At 45.7% G+C, this 26,160-nt stretch overlaps 1 protein-coding gene and 1 long non-coding RNA gene across 2 annotated transcripts in view; one reads left to right on the forward strand and one right to left on the reverse strand.

Moving 5' to 3' along the window:
- The window catches only part of LOC135374227 (ATP-binding cassette sub-family A member 7-like), a 184,035-nt gene extending 177,716 nt beyond the window's left edge, over window positions 1-6,319 (reverse strand). The window contains exons 1-3 of the mRNA XM_064607232.1: window positions 6,249-6,319; window positions 4,723-5,003; window positions 2,451-2,582 (exon numbers count right to left, since the gene is read on the reverse strand). Coding sequence (XP_064463302.1) covers window positions 2,451-2,582; window positions 4,723-4,990 — 400 coding nt within the window. The 5' untranslated portion in view covers window positions 4,991-5,003; window positions 6,249-6,319. The remainder of the gene's footprint in view (window positions 1-2,450; window positions 2,583-4,722; window positions 5,004-6,248) is intronic.
- A 10,867-nt stretch (window positions 6,320-17,186) lies between these two features.
- On the forward strand, window positions 17,187-17,999 carry LOC135374231 (uncharacterized). Its single transcript, XR_010416800.1, has 3 exons — window positions 17,187-17,214; window positions 17,502-17,576; window positions 17,870-17,999. It is a non-coding gene; the product is annotated as an uncharacterized LOC135374231 (long non-coding RNA).
- The last annotated feature ends 8,161 nt before the right edge of the window (window positions 18,000-26,160 follow it).

Raw genomic sequence — 26,160 nt, forward strand, 5'->3', positions numbered from 1 at the left:
GCCATCGAAGACATTTCTGTTTAGTAAAGGTCATTGGGACATCGGCTATGAACTGAGTAGTCAGCGGCTCCTTTGCATACGCCCACTAATTAAATAAACATCCTAACTTTGAAATTTTACTTCGCACGCATACGGAAATTCTGTTTTACGCATTGGGACCTTCGGCGAGAAATATTGCAAGAAAAAAACTGCGTCGACACTTAGTGGTTTTTCCGAGTAATTAATTGGTTTCGGTCTACATATTGCTTGAGCTGAGCGGCGCACCAATGTGCTCTTTGGATCAGCTATCCGGCTGCCAATCTCGTGTTGATCCGCCTGGTTGACACACGGGGGTGACGGAAGATAAAGAACAGCCGTAAGACCGCAGGGGACGCTTTTGTGTTCCTTCTCCTTCTCTACAGGCTCCGCCTCCCGTTTTCAACGACTTCGGCGAGAACGTTGTCATTCGGCCTGATGGCTGGCTAGGAGTGTTCCATATGGTGGTGGTGTGGTGTATGGTGTAAAAGTGTACCCCAGTAGTTCACATCGCTCGCGGCGCATCGTCATCATCCGTGATAAGAGCACGCTATCTAACCTACAGAACGAGAGAACCGCCAGCGCTGTTTACCAGTCGCTTTGATAATGAATATTAAGGCACCTCTTCCTAATCTTCCGTCGCCCCCGTGCGTCAAACAGTGAACACGAAATTGACAACCAGAGTGCTGATCGAAGGAGCGCAGTGGTGCACTGCTCCGCGCAAGAAATATGTAAACCGGAACCAATTACTCGGAAAAATCACTTAGTGTCGATGCTGTTTCTTTCTTGCAATATTTTTCGCTGAAGGTCCCGATGCATAAAACAGCGGTTCCGTAAGCGTGCGGAGTAAAATTTGAAAGTTATGATGTTTATTTAATTATAGTAAGCATATGCGAGTGAGCCGCTCACTATTCAGTTCATAACCGATACCTCAGGGATCTTTACAAAAATAAAATAACATAAAATAAAATCTTCGATGGCGCCACCAGTTCACGAATTATCTGCCGGGGATTTCGGTAGGATACCCTATAGCACCTTCTAAGCTCTCCATATTTATATCTCTGTTGGAAAGAATAAACTTGTTTATTTTCACTGCAATCAATTCTCCGTATACAATGTGAAAACTGCACCGGTTGCAGAGCTGTGCTGGAACTGAACAGTTTCCTCTGAACTGAACGAAAACCGGGGCGAAAAACCTTTCGGTTTGGCGCCCTGTACACAAGTTTTGGAAGTTATCAGTGAATATAACTATGTTACACCACCGTTCACAATCCTATATACAAAAATATGTACATACACTGTAGTTCGCAAGGAGCACTAGTCGACAAGAAAGTTTTGGACAACAACTTCACAAAGTAGACGTGCACGATCAAAACAGAACACGCCATTGGGGAACGACGTACACTCCAGCCTCCACCGACCGACACTTTGCAGCTTTGCAGTATATGACGCGGTTCCGATGTGATATAGCCCCCTCCATGGGCTGGAGTTGCTATCATGAACGCTTCCAAACCGACTCGGTAGATGGATCTCAGATGTTTGTCGTGGCTAACCTTGAAAGCGTTATGCGTAACCTTTTTTTAAATGTTCTTATTGCGCTACAATTTTCAGGACCCGTTATAAACGCATAATTGTGCGTATCCAGGACGCAGCTAGCTTGAAGTTCGCCGTACGTTAGAAGAGTATGAAATGAGGAGTGCCACAAGTGCGTTTTTTCATTGTCAATAACAAGCACGTGTAAATTATAAATATCGTATACCAAAAATATCACAACGTATGTGCCTTCTCATATTATGAAAGAAGGCTGAAAAAGCGACAGAATACCTGGTTTTGTTTCCGCCAAATCTTGCTACGGGAAACAGAAATTATGTGGGATATCGTCATGTTGCCGGCTTATATAACCATCATCACAGGCTCTACCAGAAAATGGAGAGCAGCTTTCTAATCATATCCGTTTCTTTAAGAACGGGAAAACACGAGGGGTGGGGGGGGGGGATCTTGCTACGGAAACGCCAGTTGCCAGCTGGGTACAGGGATCGCAGCCCTAAACATTAACCTCATCATCAGCGCTAGTGGCCACTGGCACTGACGACGCTTGAACCTTCGCGTTAGTGGTGATTTTGACTCGGCTTTCGCACGTTTTTGTTTGCTGGATGAATTGCAAGAAACCTGCTGCTCCAGATATGTTGGAAATCTGGAGACACACTCACATCGTTCAGTGCCAAACGTTTATCATAGTACGAACGCTCACCATAAAAAAAAAAAAACGGTTTATCTAGATATTACAACATATAGGGATTGCAGCCAGCTCATGTCAAAACAATCATTGCATTTGTTGTCCTGAACAAGTAGCCGGCAACATATCACACACTGAGCAGAATTTGGAGAAGGCAGATGTCTCGTAACGGTCCAATCACCAATTCCAATAATCTCACCTGATTCGACAACTGTATAATTTATGCCGTTGGTGGTTCCGTCAGAGTGCAGGTAAAAACAGCCTTGTCCTCTGCGGCATGACTTCTGCACGCCTTCCAGAGAGCTTCGTGTGACATAGTGATGTTTCTCCTCTGGAATGACAACAGAGTGAATCTCATGCTCCACAGCTGCGAGTCGTGCCTAGCAATTTCAAATTTCAGCTGTGTTAACATTAAAAGTACGATATAGTGGTATCCAGTGCCAGTTCTGCACTCAGTGCTTTTGCATGCCGCCATGTAGAAATGTTCTTTGCGATGACGTACACAAAGCGTAAGCTCTCAATTCCGCGTACTTTTCATGCTAATGAATTTCACAGACGGATACACTGCCTACGCCAACGGATCGTAGTGCCCACAGATGTCCGCGGGGAGAAGCATTATCGAGAAGGTACTCCTGATAGACAGACAAGGACAGTTTCAAGAACAGAACGGCTCCAATAAGAGCGTCACCTCGAACGACATCAATGTCACCCCTTGATGAAAAGAGAAGGCGTACATATTTCTGCTGCACCTATGTAGTTCTATACTAGAAGGTGGCACCCAGACACGGACGAAGAAGCCATAGAGTGTTGACTTCCTCAGCCCCAAGATCGCAGGTTCCATACGGCCGAGGACGGCAGCAATGTGGCGGAGGTAAACATTGCTTCAAGTACCGTGTGTGGGAGTTTACTGGCGTACATCGAAAGAATCCCTGGTGCTCCAAATTACATGTAGTACTAGCCTGCTGGATATGTCGCCACACAAATAGGCTGACTCACTTTACCTGTAAATCTACTTCTGAACTGAGGTTCTAGCTGGTTCTAGCAGGAAGCGTTACCGACTACCCCAAATTTCTACACCCACCTATACAGGGTGCCCGTTTAGAAAGTGTCATGAAATTTCTAAAAATAGGTTTAACTTAAGAAAATTATGAAACTACTTGGAATACACGCGCACAGACTTTTGCCACAGATTCAGGCCGTTTGCATTCACGTCATACATTAATTAAGCTAATTTTGCTAACTGAACTCGAAAATTAGCCTAGCAATGGTAACGTTTTTCTTGATGAATTCGGAGGCCAGTGGCCATAGGACACTATTCCAACCAAAATCAGTTTTTTTTTTCAGCAGATTTGTACAAAAGTTTGACAGCCGCAAAACCGTCCTCGTGCGAGGTGCGGTTGCTGATATTTGCGTTTGCGGTACTTCTCGTGCCATCCAAGTACCCTCCCTCCTATGCAAACAAGGACATATTCACGCCTTCCGCCCTTATCAACGTGCATACCGTGAGTCCCCAGTCACTGATAACGTCGGTTACCGCGGTAATGCCCTCGGCTGTTTCCGCTTTGTCCCGATAAAGACAAAGCTACCATTTACGCAAACGCAAATTTCATGGAGCACGGCTTGCCAAGTGACGGTTTCGCGGCTGTCAAATTTTTGTACAAATCTTCTAAAAAAACTTTTATTCCGCTTGGAATAGTGTGCTATGGCCATTGGCTTGCGAATTCAAGAAAGACGTTACTTGTGCTTAGCTAATTTTAGAATTCAATTAGCAAAATTAGCGTAATTAATGTGTGACGCGAATGCAAACGGCCTGAATCTATGGCAAAAGTCTGTGTGCGTGTATTCCAAGTAGTTTCATAATTTCCTGAAGTTAAACCTATTTTTAGAAATTTAATGACACTTTATCACCGGATCTCCTGTGTGTGGTTATGTAAACTGCCACGAAAGAGCGTATACCAAGCGCTCTCAAGAGATCAGAGCTGATACGGAATCATTCGGAGAAATTACTGGCCTTCAACGTGTTGTGGACCACATCGTAATGAGTGTTATGAAATTACCATATAGCCAAGCTGACACAAAGAGACGCACGCAAATCTACAGTGTCACACGAGAGCTTACGTCTACTATTTTCAACAAGTTAGCAAAGAGGACGGTATAAGTCGGAATTACGGTTGACCCAGGAACGTGTTATTCATGTCGTACTCCAGACAGAGCTTCACCGCATAAAATGGTCAGGAACAACTGCCGGTCAGGTTATTCTTAACTGAAAGGTTCCCGTCTTCCTTGTGAAACTTTCCGTTTGCGTTAATTGTCACCAAGAAGCCTTCGTCTCACTGTCTCTCAAAGCAGGAGCTATACATATGTCATACTCTCCAGCAGTTAGCCTTGAGGGCGTTACGTTGTTTTTTCTATATTGTACCGAATATCACTATGCCGATTATCACGGATCAAGAGAATGCGACATTGCTTACTATCGCCATATTGGAAGGCTTCTTCGGCAATGAAATTGGAGTAGGTGGACGGAGGTCCGTACACAACAGATTTGAAGAAGCCCTGCTGTGGATCTTCCGCTGCTTCCGCGATGGGAGACACATTAGACTGAAAATCATCCCGTTTATACGCGATTGCCAGAAGGTACATCAGTCCCACAGTGATGAATTCCGTTGACACCTGGCCAGTACTCAACAGGGTGTAGAAATTCTTCAAAAGTAGGACACCGAGCTGGGTCAAAGCTCCCATCCTGGAGGTGGCTCTGAAACGAAACACATCCCCATTACTATTGGTCAGAGCACTATAGCGACGGGGGTGCGAGAGGAGCAGCCGCCCTGGGTTCGCTTTGTTTACAGCGCTTCTGGCGGCAAGGGGAGGGGGGGGGGGGCTTCAGATTTACCCTTTCCCCTGCGCAAACTCGCCTCGGGACGGCGATTGATTGAAATTGCTGAGTGTTCTTGAACTCCCCCTCAAGTGTCCTCTGTCGGTTAGCCGCGGGCTCCGTCTGGCTTTGTCACGTGTGGTTCCAACTTAGCTCAGTTTTTGGCTGTTATAAGGCCGATATCTACCTAATACGTAAACTTATCAGCACCGTGTTAACAGTTCCAGCGGTTAACACTTCGTAATGGATCAAGCGCCCGTTTGAGTCCATTCGTCACGATGTGACGAAACCCCAACCACATAAGTACTTAGCAAACAGTCCACCTGTCGCGTACACTGTTGCCGTATACCCCGGGCCCTTTCGATGTACAAGCACTGAAAGGCTGGTTACGTATCACGTTAAAAGGTGTGGTTACCTTTAAACGTCAAATAGCTATCCCACTTGGTGTGTACTGTCTTTCACCATCTTGTGACAGCAGAACCACACGAAAGTGACTTCAAAGCAGAAACATCTAGTAGCGACAATTCTCAAAACCGATGCTCATGATCCAAACAGCGTTGGAAATAAAAATATGCAGCAATAAACTAGAACATCTGCGAAAATTATCCTGCGGCAGGATGTGCCAATGACGCGATACGTTGCACGATACGCGATACTTCGTCGTATTGTTATCTGATTTGTTTACTTACGCTATGCAAACGCCGGTGGACAAACTGAGTTAGAAACAACTAAGTGAAAAAGTAGCCAAAACACCAGAGTAGGTCCTAATAACAGAAAGTTCGTCACCGCAAGAAACGTTGAGGAGCGACCGCCACACAAAATGTCGTTTTTCTGCCCTTGGTTTGAACAAAGTGGGGGGGTACCCCTTTTTAACACTTACACGTTTACGCCACAAAGACCTCGGGCTTTCCGCAAAACAGAAGTCATAATGGTGTCCTTTTATGACCTGGCACGTTAAGCGGTCAAGTTATGTTTTTAGAGCGTACCAGAGGATTCCTATCTGCCACGGGGTGGGAATTTTTGGGAGTAGACATGATTGACACTCTAGCGTCAGCTCATTCGAGCTGATCAATCAGCATGTGAGCCCAATCTAATCCCTGCGTAAAGCACCATACGTGTACGTACGCTGAGTTCGTGTCGGGCCTTCCTACATGATCCACGCAATCGATTGGAATGAATGCATCGTGCACACGTTCCCGGATTTCGTGATGCTGATAGCGACGAGACTGCTCAGTCCACAACGTTGCACTGTGAAAACGGTATCATGGAAAGCAACAGTTCTGAGGCGTAAACACAAACAGAACAACACCCGATTCTCGTGGCTTTTTCGACGACTGTCATATCTCAATCGGTATATACATTCATGCTGTTTCGTTACAGTTTAGCTCGGGGAAATCTCCCTGTGGTGCAGTAAGGCCACAGAGAAGAAGAAGAAACACTTCACCAGAAAACTCGCTGGACAGAATGACGAGGAAAAAGAAGAATGGGGTATGGGGTAGAAGAATGAGATATTCGTTCCATTTGTCAACAAAATTAGGAAAGCGACGATAACATTCGGTGTCACAGGTGTCTAGAAGGGTGTTATGTGATCAAGGGTGCGACTGGTAGATCGCTCGGCAATGAAATCCTACACCGAATCTCTTAAGTGTAATCGGGTGTTGTTAGAATGCAAATCAAATTTCGTTTTAAATACAGCAGAATTGCTCTTAAAGGGTCTCTGACCAGAACCTGGTAAATGTTTTTGTTTGTAAGGATAATGAACGTACATGTTTCCTCCAAGTTGCAATGGAAACGTTTCGTCTTTGCGGAGCCGCGAACGTTCTAAACAAGGAGCCGAAAAGCCGTTCCACTTTCAACCCTCAACTCGTCCGATCAGCGCCTCCCAAAAATCTAGCTATTGTGCATCGGTTTTCCCTACTGTATGACGTAAAACGCCCGCGACGTTTCTTGGAAGAAAGTCCAAACTGGAAGTTGGAGTGGTTTCCGTAACTTTCGTATTGCTGGGTGCTTTTCTCAACATAGACATCGAAAGAGGAAGCAGAACGGAGTCAACAAGTCAGCTTTTCAGCTACCTTTCAGGAACTGAGAGGGAAGTTCTGCTACGTGCAGCGCAGTTGGGAAGCTTTGCTTTTGAAATGTTCAGCCGCGAATCGACGGAAGGTCAAGAGGAAGTTCCATACGGGCATTGGGCACGCAAGACGTAGACAACGTAAACAACAGACTGGTAGACAACAACAACTGGTAGACAACTGGTAAACAATAGACTGGTAGATCCTACGTGAGGCCGCCAACGGCAAGCCCATTCACCACCACCACCAGACCGGTAGATGAGCTTTCAGCATTCACCATGATGAAGCACATGGACAGTTTGTTTAAATTTCGTCTTTGACTGCTTCGTGATTGATTTGTTATTTAAAAGATTATTTATTTAAAAGAAAACCAGGGAGAAATTGAACTTGTCTCCTGACTAGTTCTGCTACTCCCAAAACAAAACAACAACCTACAAACAACCAAAAACAAACAAAGTACATTCCTCATCCCCAACTGCTTCGTCTTTTTAAGGTGCCGGTGTAGTTCATGCATAATAATGCCGAAATATCTTCTGCTGCAAGGAGCTGTCCTCAAAGTACTATATTTAGAACTTCGAGGACACCATGATCCTATGAGCGCTCATTTTCACGAGTAAGAAGCGTGTCTCATGCACACTCATGCTGGTGGGCTTCAGTACAAAATAGTTATTCCGAACTTTTCGTCATTGTCCGTCACTTATTCAGAAAGAGTGCAGCTGAAATAATACCCGACGTCCTCCTAGTTTTAGCTTTGTTCAAAGCTTGCGTGTGAGATACAGATGAGAGATACATGAGATACAGATACACTGCATACCAACAGTTCGTGAGATGGGTGTTGCACAAACTTGAAAAAAAAAAAAGAACAGAGAGAGAGAATGGTTATACCAGCCTGTGCGGCAAACGAGATACGCAAAGCCGTTACAATAGTAGCTACTACAGGCTTTAAATACCCAAGTTCCTACCCAAGCAGCACGCCAATATTGGTACATTATTGGACCCATATGGGCTGCAAAGGTTGCCAATATTTGACCAATATCAGAGTGCAACCAGGCTCCATATTGGACCAATATGGGCTGCTCCCATTTTGCACTAATATTGCCAATACTTCTGTAATAACGCCAACGGGAAGCCCGTGTAATAATAAAGCATTATCGGGTTTAATATCCACCGCTGGCATTACTTCTCTCGTCTTTTTGCTTTTCCATTTCTGCAGATCTTATTGATTCATATTGCATCGCTTTACAAAAACACCACTGCGTCGCCCCCAAAACGGAGAACAGGTGCTGTGCCCGTCTTGCTGACGGACACAGGCAGTCGTATTGCCAACTGCAGGATTGGACAAGCGAAAGCTTGCTCACATCACTATATCAAAAATAGTACTGCTTTCACCCTAAAAACAAAGAGAAGGATCAACTAGTGCTAGGCAGGCGGTCCCACTGAACTGCCAACGCCAAACAACCCTGTGTATTGGCATCAAATAGAAGCTCGGCCACAGGGGTCGGCTTCCTGTGCCATCTGAGACAGGCTCGAACAATGTTCTGAATACCAACTCTCGCCCAGGGACTAAGGTTGTTTAGAGATTGCTATACGTGTCTGTTTCGCCATGCAAAAGTCCATCACACTGGAAAGCCGCAAGTGGGAGAACAACACGAGGATGTGGACACCTCATAGGTTAACATGTAACTTGCCATTGTCCACCCGGATGAGAATGTCAGAGGTCATCCAGCGGCGGTGAAACTCAACTGCTCCAAGCGCCGTTCACTCCCTTCAAAGAATTCTGCGAATACCGGCGTTAACTAGCTGAATCACCTCCTGTACACTGCGGCCCTGCTGCGCGTGCACTCGTCGACAGCGTGAAATGCACACCAAACGAAACCAAAATCCATGCCAAACGTCCCTCACAAGCCTTCATTAGGATCTCAATAATCTACGAACCAAATATTCCCAACCCGTTCCGAGAGTACAAAGAAGCGAGACACTTTCCTGAGGGTGACGACATACGCCTCAGTAACTCCCACTGCTTGCAGTAAGTTGAAAGCACCGAACTTTACAGTAGAGTCATCCCTTTCTTTTTCCTTTCAATAAATATGTCTTCCCCCCTCATCCCTTTCTACCTAACATTGTGTTTTTACTTGACATTTTAGCGACATTTTAACCCGTATAAAACGTCCAATCCGACTGTCGCGCATGCGCATTAGTTGTGGGACGCCTGATTTGGCTCTAACCACCACGCTCGCTCTCAGTCGGTTCGCCCGATTGGCAGTGGCATCGCGAAGCAAGATGGCGGATGCTTCTAGAAAGTGGAAAGTTGAGTTGTCGAGCTCTAGTGAATGTTACAGTGGGATTGCCTCGTATCTGGACTGTTTTGAACAACGTGTATCATCTGCAAGAAGTTGTTGGATGTAACGGCGTATTAAATTGGCATTTCACACACTTCGACGTCCAATCTTGCCGTGCTGCTTAGGCATATGTGCAACGTGGGTACGTACCATTTTCTGTATTTTCAGTCAATATGGGATGTATACGTGCAACATGGGGCCCATACTGCCAGGATTTTCCCAATATTGGCTCAAACTTGGCAATATAGGGCCCATATTGGACTCGTATCGCCAACGACCAGCCAGTATGGGCAGAATATTGTGTGCTGCTCGGGTAGGTGAGATACGCCTTTCCATAATTTCCCTCATTTCGTTCATACTTACGAAAAACTGGACCTAGTATATGGACAGCTTGTGTTTATAAGTAGCAAAGTCCTGTACAGTACATGGTCATTCATAGCCATATACGAATATTTATACTATAACAGCATTTGGAAAATGTTTCGATCACTTTTTAACCTTTAAATTGTGTACCGTGCATGCAGAATTTCATAAAGCTGGTGCTATTAAGGTATTTGTAACTTGATTTTTCTCAGTTGAGTTATCGGCCACTTGTTGAGCACTTGAGTTGTCAGAATGTGATGACAAAATTTGATTGCCATTTATCGCAGTCATATTTGTAATTCATATTCTGGCATGACAAAAAACAACGTCAGCACACTTTTTTTAAACCTTTGTGAGCCACTTTGTCAATATCCCTTCTGCAAGCGTTTGCATTGTAAGAGATAGGACTCTTGAATGCAGAGAGAAACTGTGGTGTGTACCTTCACACGAGCAACATGTTGCAGGGAACAGAAACAGATACACTTGTAGACAGACGACTGTGCGGGAGCCGGAAAAAATGTCCCCAGAAAAAAAGTCTACGGAAAGAATCTCCCCGGAAAAAATGCCCCCTGTGGAAAGGGTACGCGGAGTTCCCGAAAGAAACAAAATAAGGGTGTTGAGGTTAGAATTGCATGGGATTTAGACGGCAGTTTGTTGCAGCACGTTTACTAGGCATCCTATCATTGTTAATGCTTACTCTGTGCTGTGAAGTTAGGTTCAACGTATTTCCAAGCAATAAGCTGAAATTCCCCGGAAGTATTCCATTTGGAGAAGTATTCCGGAGTTTTCCCAAAATCAAAGTCGGGGTGTTGAACAATTGCAGAAAGTTGGGCTCGTTATTGGGATAGCATACTGCAATCTTTGAGGACGCGAAACACGAGGGCATAAGGTACAGACAGAACAGGCGTCAGAACAGAACGTGACATTGATGAAACGATCGCATGGTATTTAGGCCGCAGTTTGTTGCCGTATATGTATTGATCGTCCTGTCATTTCTGATGGTTATCCTGTGCTGACAAGTAAGGGCAAACGTGTTTCAAGGAGTAAGTTGAAGGTAAGCCTGTTCACAATTACCGTCTAAGGATTTATTTGCTGTCGCATTTACATGATGATACTCACACAAGTCTGGTTTAATTGATCAAGATACAATAGGAAAGTAGTACATGATCAGCTCAACTAGCCCACAACTCACACAGTGGCCTGGACGCCATTAATTAGCAATTAGAGCAATTTGGGACACCCCACAGTAATTAGAATCATTCAGTGAGTGATTACACTAATTGGGGAACATCTAAGACGTGTTCAGACCACTGTGTGAGCTGTGGGCTACTTGAGCTGATAAAAAATAAAAAAAATAGATAGAGATAGAGTGGAGAGAAGGAGTTTAGTGGAAGATCAACGACGCCATCTTGAAGAAAGCGGTCCGGAACGGTCGCAGACCATCGCTGGGCAACGGAGCACAGAGGCAGTTTGCAAACCATCACAGCTGTGACCACCAGTTCCGGACATCCTGTGACGTCAGCTGTGACGTCATCATGGCATGTCTGGGCAGGTTAGAACAGCTCTGGACATGCAAGGAGAAAGACACTCGTTATACAGAGGCTGTGAAAGCAAGAGTAAAGATGCTAACCATCAATAGCTATCAACAGAAAGAATCAGGCACAGAAGCGAAACAATTCCACCACAACAGCAGTCACGGGGAGCGCAGAATGATGCGACTGCTCCATCCGACAGCCAGGCAGACAATTGAATCATAATGCTTTTTCGCATCTATAAGGTCACGCATCTGCACCCCCCTAGCGGTTACTTTCTCATTGCGTGACAAAATTATTAAGAATCACACCCCCGCTACTCCCGTTCCCAAGGCAGAAGAAGATAGAAAATGGCGCGGATGCCCGGACAACAGCAACCAGCACGCGACGTGCACGGGCATGAAGATCGCAAACAAAGCGGGGACAAAGTTGGCGAAAGAATTAGTTACACAACAAATCAACCCACCACAGCAGGAGCGCAGACCGATGTGACTGCTCCATCTGACAGCCAGGCAGAAACTGAACAGAAAATGGCAGGGTGCCCGCACAACAGCAACCAGCGCCCAACGTGCACGGGCATGAAAATCATAAAGAAGCGGGGACAAAGTTATCACGAGCGAAAGCACTAGTTACACAACAAATCAGCCAAGCACAACAGCAGTCACGGGGAGGGCAGAACAATGCGACTGCTCCATCCGACAGCCAGGCACAGAACTGACTCACATTGCTTTTTTCTATTCTATAAAGTTACGCATCAGCAGCCCCCTAGCGGTTACCTTCTCAACTAATTTCATGGGAAAATTATCAAGAACACGACAGCGCTGCTCTCGTTCCCAAGGCAGCTTTTGCGGAAGATAGAAAATCGTGGGGATGCCCGGACAACAGCAACCAGCACCCGACATGCACGGGCATGAAAATCGTAAAAAAGGGGGTTAAAGTTATCACGTGCAAAAGAATTAGTTACTGAACAACTCAGCCCACCACAACGGCAGTCACAGGAGTGCAGAACGATACGTCCTTTCTATCCGAGAGCCAGGCAGAGAATTGAATCGTAATGCTTTTTACTACTCTATAAAGTCTAGCATCCGTCCCTCTTGCAGTTACTTTCTGAACTAATTTAATCGCAAAATTATTACGACTTATTCTAGCACTATTCCCATTCAGGACAGCACTAGCGTCATCGTCAAGACAAGAATCTTCAACAAGAATCTTTCTTGTCAAAAAAGAAAAATCTACAAAGCGTCAACAGAGGAAAGCATGCAGGTCGGGGCTTGTCAGGAGCCCTCTTACACGAGGAAAAATCGCACGAGCGCTGGGCAACAAAGGAAAGCAAACACAGAAAAACACTTGAACAGAGTGAAAAAGACACTCACCATCATCGGACATGTACACTGCATTCTTTCATTGTAAATCCGCTCGTCACAAAATCCACCATTCATCAGTGACGAACCACACATCTGCACCCCATCAGAGGCAAACGGAACCCCACCGAAGCTACGCTCTTCCACTAACGGCCAACGCAATTGCTAGGAACAGAATTAACGCGTCCTCACCCGTCAGAGTCCAAGAGAGAAGTGATTCCTTGCACCCTGCACTCTGCAGACCTTTCTCATTGGTCGTGACGTCATCCTATTGTCTCAGGGCTACAGTGTTTTTTTTTCACTAATGTTCAACCGATCTCCTCTGGACAAGGTCCACCTGAAACAGTAGAGTCGTGGTATGACCCAAGCATGCACCTGCTTGGCTCAAGGACACATACGCTCTAGACAGAGGACCTGTTATTTATTGAATCACTATCCTTTACTTTATTCTACTATAACGATTACATAGGAAACTATTGCAGAAAAACACCATGCATGAAAGCTGATTGTAGGAATTAAGCATTTCATTCCCAAAGTCTTAATAAATGAGACTTACAAATACAGGAAAAAACAAAATATCCTAACAAGTAACACCATCAATGGCTACATACAACGAGCTAATCGAGAGATGTCCGTCCCATCCGAGAGCCAGGGAGATAACTGAATAATGACGCTTTGTTCCTCCTGAATAAAACCATGCACCTGTGCCCCTTGCGGTTACTCTCTGAACTAAATGAATCGCAAAATTATTAAGAATCATTCTTGCACTACTCCCATTCAGGGCAGCACTATCGTCAAGACAAGAATGTTCCTTGTCAAAAAGAAAAAAAATACGGAACTACATGCAGAAGGAGTGCATGACAGAACAGGTCAGGGCATGCCAGCGCATGTTTGTCAGACAAAAAGGGGGAAATAATCGAAGAGAAACACTTGAACAAAGCAGAAAACAGCATCAAACTATTTCTAAACACACACACCCCTCTAATTCAAAAACAGTGCTCATCATAAATCCGTCCAGGACAATGCATACCATCCTCCATTTTTCTATTGCTGCACTTTTTTCCAGTAACGGTCAATGCATTGCTACCGACACCTGAAACACTGCGTGACGTCATCACATCCTCTCTGAAGAATTATTTATTGAATCGCAACATTATATCCTTTGTCCTACTCTTAATGATATTCATTCTTACATTAGAATTCAACAAATAAGCACCGTGCATATTAGTGATTTTCATTCCAAAGGCTCATCATGGTCTTTAGAATCACAACACCAGTAAACTACCACTGCTCTTTGAAATAATAATTGTAACCACTCAACATCATCACCAGGCTTATGTAATTATATGACCCTTTCTATGCTCATACATTTGTTGTCTGAGGCTACACCTGCGAGCAAAAAGGCGCGAAAGCCTGGGGACAAACTTTCATTCGCGCTCAACGGAGGACTAGACACAACGCCATCACACAAAGAGTCCATACTAAGCTCACCTAATATTTAGGAGCTTTAAAATTCAAGAGGATGATGTCACCACCAACGAGAAAGGTCTGCAGAGGGCGCAACGAATCACTTCTCTCTTGGACACTGACGGGTGTGGACGTGTTAACTCTGTTCCTAGCAATGGCACTGGCCGTTAGTGGAAGAGCGTAGCTTCGGTGGGGTTCCGTTTGCCTCTGATGGGGCGCAGATGTGTGGTTCGTCACTGGTGAATGGTAGATTTTGTGACGAGAGGATTTACAATGAAGGAATGCAGTGTACGTTTCCGATGATGGTGAATGTCTATTTCACTCTGTTCAAGTGTTTTGCTGTGTTTGTTTTCCTCTGTTGCCCAGCGCTTGTGCGATTTTTCCTCGTGTATCAGGGCTCCTGACATGCCCCGACCTCCATGCTTTCCTTTGTTGACACTTTGTATATTTTTCTTTCTTGACAAGAAAGATTCTTGTTGAAGATTCTTGTCTTGACGATGACGCTAGTGCTGCCCTGAATGGGAATAGTGCTAGAATAAGTCGTAATAATTTTGCGATTAAATTAGTTCAGAAAGTAACCGCAAGAGGGACGGATGCAAGACTTTATAGAGTAGTAAAAAGCATTACGATTCAGTTCTCTGCATGGCTCTCGGATAGAAAGGACGTATCGTTCTGCACTCCTGTGACTGCCGTTGTGGTGGGCTGAGTTGTTGTGTAACTTATTCTTTTGCACGTGATAACTTTGACCCCCTTTTTTACGATTTTCCTGCCCGTGCATGTCGTGCGCTGGTTGCTGTTGTCCGGGCATCCCCGCCATTTTCTATCTTCCGCAAAAGCTGCCTTGGGAACGAGAGTAGCGGTGTCGTGATTGTTAATAATTTTGCCATGAAATTACTTCAGAAAGTAACCGCTAAGGGGGCTGCTGATGCATAACTTTATAGAATAGAAAAAAGCATTATGAGTCAGTTCTGTGCTTGGCTATCAGATGGAGCAGTCGCATCATTCTGCGCTCCCCGTGACTGTTGTTGTGGTGGAATTGTTTTGCTTCTGTGCCTGATTCTTTTGGTTGATAGCTATTGATGGTTAGCATCTTTACTCTTGCTTTCACAGCCTCTGTATTACGAGTGTCTTTCTCCTCGCATGTCCAGAGCTATCCTAACCTGCCCAGACATGCCATGATGACGTCACTGCTGACGTCACAGGATGTCTGGAAGTGGTGGTCACAGCTGTGATGCTTTGCAGCCTGCCTCTGTGCTCCGTTGCCCAGCGATGGTCAGCGACCGTTCCAGACCGCTGTCTTCAAGATGATGTCGTTGATCTTCCACTAAGCTCCTTCTCTCCACTCCATCTCTATTTTTTTATCAGCTCGAGCAGCCCACAACTCACACAGTAGTCTGGACACGTCTTAGATGTTCCCCAATTAGTGTAATCACTCACTGAATGATTCTAATTACTGGGGGGGTCCCAAATTACTCTAACTGCCAATTAACGGCGTCCAGGCCACTGTGTGAGTTGTGGGCTAGATGAGCTGATCATATACTACTCAGCAATACCGCCGAGAAAGCGTGTAAAGCTGACGACAGTGAATCTGCGAACGCGGCATTGGAATCCTTGTATGCAGTGCACACCGGGAGATTAGAGCCTGGAGCAATTTCGTCGCTGCATTGGAGGGATGATACGGTTTTAACGTCAGCCGAACAAATGTGGATCAGGAAGAACGTGAATAAATATAGAATAGCAGAAAAAATAAAGAAATATAATGGGCGGCATTTCCTTGTACTCGCCTCACCGTTTTTTCTAGCCCATTGAGAATAATATCCTTTATTCACTCTTGTAACTTACACTATACCAGCCGAAGTTGTATGTATGTAGTTGAATTTACTTTCTTTGGTGTAATCAAATGAAAGTCTGTTCATTGTTTTGCGCTATAATCTTACTTGAGGGGCTGGGAACGTTGACATTTTTTTTTTCGGGAACATTATTTCCGGGATCATTTTTTTCGGGGACATTTTTTCCTACACCCCGACTGTGCAGAGACGCGGATCCAGGATTTTTCTGAGGGGGTGTCCTGCCTCCGACACCATGCTATTACACCACGAAAGTCAATTGAAACTCTATGCAACGACTGAAATTGAGGAGGGGGTCAGAACGTCTGGACCCCCCTAAAATCCACCCCTTACTGTATTCTATGCGCCTGACATTAAAGGGACTGTCTGGAGCTATCATGCAAAGTTTGCCGGCGTTGTTATACGATTTCTTATGTTTCCTGGAGCCACCATGCAAAAGCTTTTCTTTGGATTCGGCCACGGGAATTTTTTATTGAAGTTTGAACTTTGGACACTACCCCTGATTGAAAGCCGCACTTCGATCACTGGTGACGTCACCGGTGCCGACTTCCAGTGTTTGCTCCGCCGTGCCTCCGATGCCTGTCTAGCAGTCGCCAGTGGCTTTTCGTACTTTCGACATTTCAATACGTGCCGCCTTTTTGCTACTGCGACGTCGCTGAACGCGTTTGTGGCAATGGGAGGACACAGGTTCACTGCAAGAACAGCAAAGAGAACGCAACAGGAGTACCGTTTTTCAGTCTTCCGAAGTGCGAGCATCGACAGCTATCGATAGCAAAGGTTCGTCGCCTCGGATGGCAGTTCCACGAATCAAGTACCCTCTGTTCTGAGCACTTTACCGAAGATTGCTTCGAAGTGTCTAACAGACCTCAGTAGGAGCTCGGCATATCTCGTCCAGGAAAGACGAAGCCACACCTTGAAATTTGACGCGGTACCTTCGGCTTTCATTGATCCTCCGGTTGGTCTTAATACGCACCATCAGCTTCTTCAAGCTACGATAGCGTAAGTCTCTAACTTTCCTGATCATCTTAGGTTCACATATTGTGTGCTACACATTTTTGATTGATGCGCAGGAGCAAGGTCGCGGAGCAGTGTCAGTTCCTTTTGAAGACAGAAGTGAGTACAGTGAAGAATAATATTCTGCTTTGGAAAAATAGAAAAATACGTACTGAGCCGCAATATTTGTCATCGGCACATTTCCTGAAACTAGTATCGCGCTCACTGCCAGAGTGGCAGTTGCCCGATGGTTTGCCGTAGTCAAGATCGCAGGCGACTGCATGGGCAGTATCGGGGAAATGTGTGCTGTGTTTGCGTAGTTCAGTTGACAGAAGGAATATCGAGGAAAATATATGGAAGAGACAAAGCCTGCATGCGCTGATGTATTCTGATTTTCTTTTTCCAAGGTGTATCGCAACACTCTCCACCTGCTTCCCAGGAGTCTGGTGTGCATTACTCTGCATCTTCAAGTTGTGACAAAGGTGACACAATTTCGCATCATCAGGTTTGAAACTTTGCAGAGATCCAATGTAAAACGGCATTAACTGGTAGTCAGATGCAAACTAGTTGTTCACCCTTGCCTGTTTAAAAATTTTCACCCCAAACATCAGTTTGGTGAAAAGCCATTGATGATGTAGCTATAGCTCGGTGTTTGTGTATAAGTGCAATATACGAAGTCATTATGGTCCTGAAAAAAAGTATTTGGCACAGACTCCAACTAGTCGCTCGCTTTACAAATGTAAGTTACTCACTGCAGTTCCGTCCCCATTCATAGGGCCTCAGCATGCAATGCAAGATGCAGCAACACAGAGAGATGAGAGACGTTTGGAGGAAAGCCCACAATCACACAATAGAGACCACCCGCACAAGATGCAACCACTCAGACGGTGCTTACAGAGGATCCCCCAGTTTGGTCATAAAAGAGGTTCCTGAGTCATCAGATAGTGTCCAAGCTCTCCCTAGATCATCAACATCTGCTGTGGAGCCTCCACCTTTTTCCTTGTCAGTTTCATCACCAGGGCATGATGACACAGCCGATATTGTCAGTTTTGAGGGGGAACCCATATAATTAACTGTGCAGTCATGCATATTTTGTCAATACTCTTCACATTGCACTGAAAAAGCATGGTGTGGTTGGGCTTGTCATACTGAACACGTATGTTCATCATGATGACTTTTGTGTCACAAAACTAACGGAGGTCTATATATAACGAAATATAAAATGTCAGTCTAGTGGTAAAACATAAATGTGGTTAATTTTATACATCTGTGTATAAAATTCATCGTACTGATAGAGTAGTCAATAGTCAGTACAATAGTACAATACAACATCAGTACAACAAGAACAGTACATCAGTACAATAGTCATCGTACTGATGTCTCACTGCCATCTGATATAGGTCCTGGCTTTCTGTGATGACCTGTCATATCAACTCAGCTTGGCGGTTGATTATGACAGTGACGGAGAGTGAGTGCACAAGTTTTTACGCCCTGTATATTACCTAACCTTTTGCCACCAACCCTTGGTTAATTGCTTCCCTAACAGGCCAATAGATGTGGTAGATACACGCCATCTTGTTGATGAGTTGGATGGTGACTGCTAAGTATTACGATACTTTGTTTGAGGATGCTCTTTACCTTCCCCGTCTGCTTCATTATGGGCTGCTAGAAAGCAGTTAGTACGTACAATCCTTTACAGCAATGGGATATTGCCACCTGACTCCCCACTTGCTCTTATTATTACAAATGTAGTAGAGATGCTGTAACAAACTAGCAAAGGCAGGGAAGAATGGTGTGATACATTTCCTGGAGCTTTGTTTTGTTCACAGTGTGGGGTTGTATGACATTTGAAGTTTTGTCATGTCAGTAAGATTAAATATTACTCTCAGGTCCGTAGTGCAGCCTTCATCAGTGCCCGACATGTCCATCGTGGCACGCTCCAGCCTTATAGAACTCCTAAAAGTGTGCACCGGGTGCTCATCATCACTCAAAAGCGTGCGGCTCCCAACGATGGGAACGCTTGCAAGAGTTACAATCACTTGTGAGAATGGCCAGAAGAACCAGTGGAACAGCCAGCCACTTGTTCATGAGAAACCTGTGGGCAATGTTGCAATGTGCTCGGCAATAAAGTTGTTGTTGTTGCTCGGCAATCCTTTTCTTTGGTAGCAGCATCACCAAGTCGCTGCCACTGTTCGACATCATGGGCCTTGCTCATATACACCGGAGTCAGTTCTTCCTCTACCAGAAGTGCTATTTTTTTCTGGCAATACAAGATGTGAGTTAATGCTGGAAAAGTATGTATGCTTTAACAACGGTACACAGCACATGTCTGGGCTGAGAAAGGCATCAATCATGTGATGGTCATGACCTCCAGTGTTGACGACCCCAAAATTAAGATTCAAATTGGCATGGAAAATGTGGCTGTGTGTCACTTGTCTGTCGTTGTTCATCTTACTTGTTAGAATAAGAATCCACGCCCATATTGTGTATGTCAGTTACATCATATAGTGACTGCAGAATAGCGAGACTAAGCTGCAGAATGTTTTTCTTTTTTTGGTTTGTTGAACATCATTTTAAATATCAGTTTGTGTCTTTATTGCTTCCCATGGGAAAAATAGGAATATCTGGCATTGTGTGCTAGCATAAAGGTCATGGAAGAACATGTCCAAATGTGGAGAAATTAAATATCACAAGTATGCTGAATAGTAATTGTCCTCTCATCCTATTTCCACAAATTTATAATTATTTGAAAATAAATAAATAAATAAATATCTACAATAAAATGAACAAACCGCACAATACACACCAGTCTCACAACTTATATACTGCGCACTACATGCTGATGAAGAGGCTTACGATGCATTATCCTGCAATGAGAAAGAACGTGATTATACAGAGCAGATAATGGCAAGAAATCTTCTCAGTTCCCTAACTGGTTCAAAACTGGGCACTATACCCACACTTACTTCTATTATGATTTAGGATGTCTAGGACAATGTGCTAGACATGCAATGCCTAATTTTAAAGCCACATATGGATTTCATATTCGTTATCCCTGCTTGTAATATTTATAACATTAGTTTTCAAGGCAGGTGTTTTAAATGTCTGCCTCAGTTTGATGCAGAGGTAGGCATACAAGCATAAAATAATCTTGTGGTATTTGTCAACCTGGGTCTTGGATGGACATGCAACTTTTGCACGCCATCCAGAGGTCCTGTAATTTCTGTAGCATCAGAAGTGTGTGTTTTTTATCAGCGTAAACAAAAATTATTTGTTTCACGGTTTCTGTGTAGCTTGTTCAAGAGTACAGCCAGGTTTCAAGGCAGGCTGGGCAACAAAATTGTTCTCCAATCATATACAGTGAGCAATGTGTCCTACCTTGAAATCTATGATAGACTGGCGATGAAAATACACTGCGAATAGATGATACGCTGCAGCAAGGCATTTGCCTGCGATGTCCACGGCCAAGGCGCCCCCTCACCCAACATACGAACAAGGTATATGCTGCAAACCAGACGGTGCTGCACAAAATAAAACGAAATAATAAGTCAAATTATGGGCGCTGTCCCGTAACTTAGTTTGATATTCTAGGAATTTTACATGTACTATTCACACTTTCGTGGTTTTCATATGCAAAAATGCGGTTCAGTAAGTATAAACATAGTTATTACATTACCTGTTCTCGTCTCTGTGTTGCTCCAGTTGGGTGGGAATGTAGTGCCTCATGTGCCATACAAAAACGGAGAGAAGTTGACGGTGAAGGCACAATAGTGGAAACGATGCTGAGCAATGCAATCAATGTTGTTTTCGTCGCACATTCGGAAATAATCAAAACGTTTCGGCAGCACAGAAATTCATCCGGGCGTTCCGGATCGCAGCCTAATGCACCAGCATCTAAAGAAGATATACGGAAAATTGGCTCAACAACATATGCCGTGTGAACAGACACAAAACGCGCGTGCAGACAACGAGCTGTCACCTAAATAAATCTGCTGTTTCCTTCCTTTCCTTTCTTTTTCTTAATAAACATATCACCCTCCCCCCCTGCTGTTTGGATGGGAATGTCCGGCGACCAAGGAGCCACATCGTTTGTACCCGCGCGTGCTCCCGTGCGTACTTGCGGTACTGGCAAAGGATCTGTCTTAAACTGACATTCGTCTTCGACGTAGTTGTAATAATAAGGGTCGTCGTCGCTCTCAAAAAGCAGCTCTTCGTCCGGAACGCTCATGCTGAAAACACTTTCGATTGCATTGCGTCTCGCGTCGCCGCTGCAGACGCTGCTTTGTCTCGACACCCGTGACGTCTCTAGTGTCGGGCGTTGTCGTGGGATGCCAAAACCGGATATGGAATTCGCATACAATTAAATTCATTTTGTCTTTCTTAAGAGGACATATCACATAGGTCTAAACGTTTTACTGGCATTTCTCGAACATGCCGTGTGACTGTCGCGTACCGCCGTTACCACCTCGCTTTCTCGTGGATGAAGATAGTTCTGATCGGTAGCAGCGGGCTAAAGCTTTTCACCCGATACGCAGAGACTGTCCGTGGAGGTGTCTATTCGTGATATGGTGATCGTAGTTTTCAGTTTTCGTGGTGTCACATGATCACGTGTCCCTGAGAGTATCGGGGGACTCCAGTTGAGCTGAATAGCGGTTTTTGTCAGAGGCAACGGTATCCAGAAAGGACGCGGGGTTGTCGACGGTCATATGACAGTGCAACATCCCGTTGCAAAACATCCCTGCTTTTCTTGCCAGTGACAATTACGCTGTTGAACCATGACGTTCGTTGCTGTCGATTGGTGTCGTGAAAGCGCTCCCTCAATCGGCTCGCATTATTTCATAGTAGAACTCAAGGCCGGTGCGCTCGCACAGGACTGCTAGCAAATTTCGATATGGTTTCGCACTCCCCTTTAGAGCATTGCGCGGGCCTTGTCGGGCCGGGCTTTACGTTTTTCGCACGTGCCCGTGCCAGGTTCGGACTCGACAACACATACCATGGTGCGGCATGTACGTCAACAGACTTCATGACACTCGACAGCTGAATTTTTGTGTCCATTTTCATGCATATTTCGTCTAACGGGTCTCGGTTCTTCTTCTTCATAGGGGTTAGGAGATGTCAGCCAGATGGCTACGGCTTGCTACTCCAAATTCCACACACATGCACTCACACATGTTGGGGCCAACAGGCGTGGTGGGCGCGTTTGGACAGCAGAAGAAGCGTCCTTCAACAAAGCCAGAGAGGAGCAATCGCGTACACACGACACCGCTGTCTCCGTGAAGCAGAGTGAGACGCTGATCAAGAGGAAAGCCAAAGTGCGGAGTTTTCAGGCATAGTGCAGGGTTCTGCACGACCCGCTCTATCCTGCGGTGCAGATCCCGGTGTGGAATTTCCCGCGGGTAGCAGGTCGGTTGCGGGTGATTATTGCCACCCGCGCAGGTTGCGAGACTGTTGCGGGCAGCGTTTTTGGCACAAGCACTGCTGGTGGGTCGGCCACGAACAAGCAACGGCTACAGCAACAACAACGAAGAGAAAAGATCATACCAAATAATAAGTAAACAAAGCGCCACAGCCCCTGCTGGTCGGGTCCGGTTGGGTGCGGATTTCATTTTCTGGTAGAGCGGGGGTGGCGGGTCTTGTCAGAGGAGGTAGGGGTCGCGTATGGATTTCACCCTCAAATAATGGGTTGCACGTCATACGGTCCAAATGCCCATTTTGTCCAACTACTAAGTGTCTGTCTGGCTTACGCGAACATTTGAGGAAACAAAATACGTGATAGCGCTTTTCTATAGAAACCGCTGTCTTCTCCCCCGTCCCGAGTTTCTTCAGCTATCAAACAAACCAAACAGTGCACGTATGCACAGGTCATGCGCATTTTGGCACTGTAGTCGCCTCTTGAGAAGGGGTAGAGCACTGCATGGGCCGGATTTTCAGGCCCGTGCCCTGCCCATACACCAATATTTCCATACTGAGGCCCTATCCAAACCCACCTCTGCTCTAAGTGCTCCCCAGGCTCGCAGTGGGCCCGATGGCCAGTCCCATTTGTCCATTCCAATTTTCTTTTTGTGTTCTCGGGAAGGATAGCTCAATAACATACCCGAAAATCGTGCCAAAATATTGGCGGCGTTTTGGAGTAAATGGCCGCCAGATTTGGCCAATTTCGTGATACAGTGTGCGTGCAGACGGCAGGTGTCAATTTGTTACTTCCTTCACTGTATTATTGTTACTTTTTTATGGGGTTTAATGCTAGCCGGGCCTTCCTCAACCACGATAAAAATTTCATAATTCCAAGATAAAGCAACCTGTCTTCCAGTCTGTTCAGGCTGACGTGTTGAATTGTTTGTCTGAATATTCGATATTTCGGATGCGACTGTTTATCACAGTGTAGTTTGCATCAATTGCGGGACTATCCGATTCAAAAATAAAAGAAAGTGTTTATTTCCGCGGCAATCGAACTACGATTTCATTTTCGCCGTCAGAGATTGCAGGCGAATTTCCATCCTTTCCGCGGTGCATATACAGTTCATAAAAGGAAGCTTTTGACCACTCGATAATAAGTGTATTTTTTTGTAAAGTGTAAATTTTTAGTGTTTAAACATATGATCGTCCCACACACACAGCGAAGGATTCTTAGGAATACATGCATTATGCTCATGACAAATAAATCCGGGTTTGGGTAGCCTGCCGCAAAATGTTGTGGCAAACGTCCCCACCCTCACGGTCATCGCAATATATTTGGTTTGGCTGGTCCATAAGGCCCTAAACCAATGTGCAAAACACCACAAACGCATTTGATTTTATTTACATTTTTGCATGCGGTGGGTTTGTTGTGTGGGCCCCGTCACAGAACATCCGCGTCTGCACGAGTGGGCTGCCAAAGGCTTGGTCGTCGCGTCGACCTCAGCCAGCAGACGACCAGACAGCCGTGGAGAGGAGGACTGGGCAACGGCGCCAACTGCGTCTCGCGCACGGCAGAGACGCACGCATGGTTCTCCCTTGCAGCTTCTTCGGAGATTTACTTCTTTAGCGTTCAGCTGACTTTGCAGTTCGCCGCATTATGCATTGTGATCCCAGAGAAACGTAAGCGATGAAAGGCGCGTTGGTTGGCAGTAGCCAGCTGAAGTTTATGAAGCGCGACAGGTTTCGTGGACGCTGACGTGGAAATCGTCACTTCTAGCTATCCCGGAGCTACAGCGGCCCGTCTGAGAGAAAAAAATCCATCATCGACTGCACCTAGCAGTAGACTGGACCCTCACGTGTATCGGTGGCAACGATAATCAGGGTGGGAAGAGCGCCGCAGCTGTTTTGCGGGAAGTCTCAGTAAGTACAGATTGCAACGATTTCAATCTCTGTGCTGCTAAAACCCACTTCCTCTGACACGCCAGGGAAGATTCATTTCCACGAATTGTCTTCTTTCACAGGATACCGTTGAGGTGGCGAAAGGCTACGCGGAGCATATATTCCTGTATAAGCTGATGCCACAGACAAGGCGGCCTGAACTTTCTGGCACAATTCAGGGATATAACGCGATGCTGCGCACGATTCCAGCTGTCCGTGCCGGTGACGCTACGGTGTTGAGCATTGACGTGAGTAGTCGCTTCTCGAACGCCAACTCTGGAACTTCCTGGTGGGAATGGCAGATATTTTATACAGTCGATGCTCGATAGTTTTGGAAAAACAGCGCGACAAAAAGTAACTGGGGCTACCTTTGTGGTGCTTGAATTACAAACAGGTGCTGGTGTTGATGCGGTACCTGTTTGTAATTCAAGCATAGGCGCCGACTGCGGGGGGGCGCGGGGCCCCTTGCCCCCCCGGAACATGAACTAGGGGGGGGGGCGCCGCCTCCCCCGGGTAAGCCCCACTAAGAGACTGACACCAACCTTTGGGGCTCGGAGCGCCCGGGTCAAAAGAGCGAAGAGGCACCAACCCCAAAAATGCATCTTGCAATTTGTAAAATATGTATCCGCCCACCATACTCATTATCACAGTAGACGGTGAGGCAAAGAAACACAGAGGATGACATAACACATTGACGGAATTTCGCCCAAAGCAGTCCTTCCACTTCCACTTCCACGACAGTGTCGTCACCGACAAGCCCATCAGGTGTTGCAGCAAGGTATGCAAATTCCCGATCAACAACAAGGCCGCATGGTGAAAGAGTCACACCTAACTCATCCTGCAGCTTAGCAATTGCGATGGGCTCAGTGTCGCGACCATATCGGAGAGCCTCAGTGTCAAAATGACCATAGAGCAAGGAACGAACAGTACTTGCACTGCTGGTTGCATCTCGCATCTTGCATACCTTGCCAAAATTAGAAGCGGTGAGTCACTTTCGCCTCTCCTGCATCCACAAAGTTCTCCCTTCTTGACCTCGAGTATCAGCCTCGAGCTGCTCTGCATCTGGTTGGGAGAGCACAAGGGAATCCTTGTACGGCGCAGCAGCTTCAACATAGTCATCGTGGTTCATGTCTGGGGCATCCACTATGGAACCATACTGGTTGTCGCTGGAAGCACGCTTGCAATGCGCACCTTCAAGTGAACGCTTACAGCGAGCAGCCCCAGAACTCCGATGCCTTATGCAAGTAGCACGAACAGCTGCTTTACGCTTCAGCATAATTTTTGCATACTTCCCAGGCCTGGTGTATTACACTGCCTTATGTACAGCACGATGGTACTGCTTAGAGTTGAAAGACACGACAGCTCCTGAAGCCCGCATTCCGAATGATCCCCTCTGGGAAAAGTTTATTCTTTTCCCGCCAGAAAACTTTGCAACGAGAGAATTGAAATGTCCTGCAGCATTATTGTTAACTTCAAGGATCAAGCTGCTACCATTGTTTGCCAAACAACTCATCGGTACAAGGATTTCATTGAAAAGTCCGCATTTCCTGAGCTCTGGGACGTGATTGACTTCCCCTTCTTTTGGACCACTGCAAAAGTAACTCGCACATTTTGCGTGGTCAGCGAACACATGGAGTTGCCCATTACGGATATCAGCCACCAGGTTGCGAATCTGATCTTGTTTGCTGAACTCAGCCTGCTCTTTGCGATAGTGAATAGCCCTGGCAGCTC

This window comes from Ornithodoros turicata, unplaced genomic scaffold (assembly GCF_037126465.1).
Source record: "Ornithodoros turicata isolate Travis unplaced genomic scaffold, ASM3712646v1 Chromosome48, whole genome shotgun sequence".
Taxonomy (NCBI): domain Eukaryota; kingdom Metazoa; phylum Arthropoda; class Arachnida; order Ixodida; family Argasidae; genus Ornithodoros; species Ornithodoros turicata.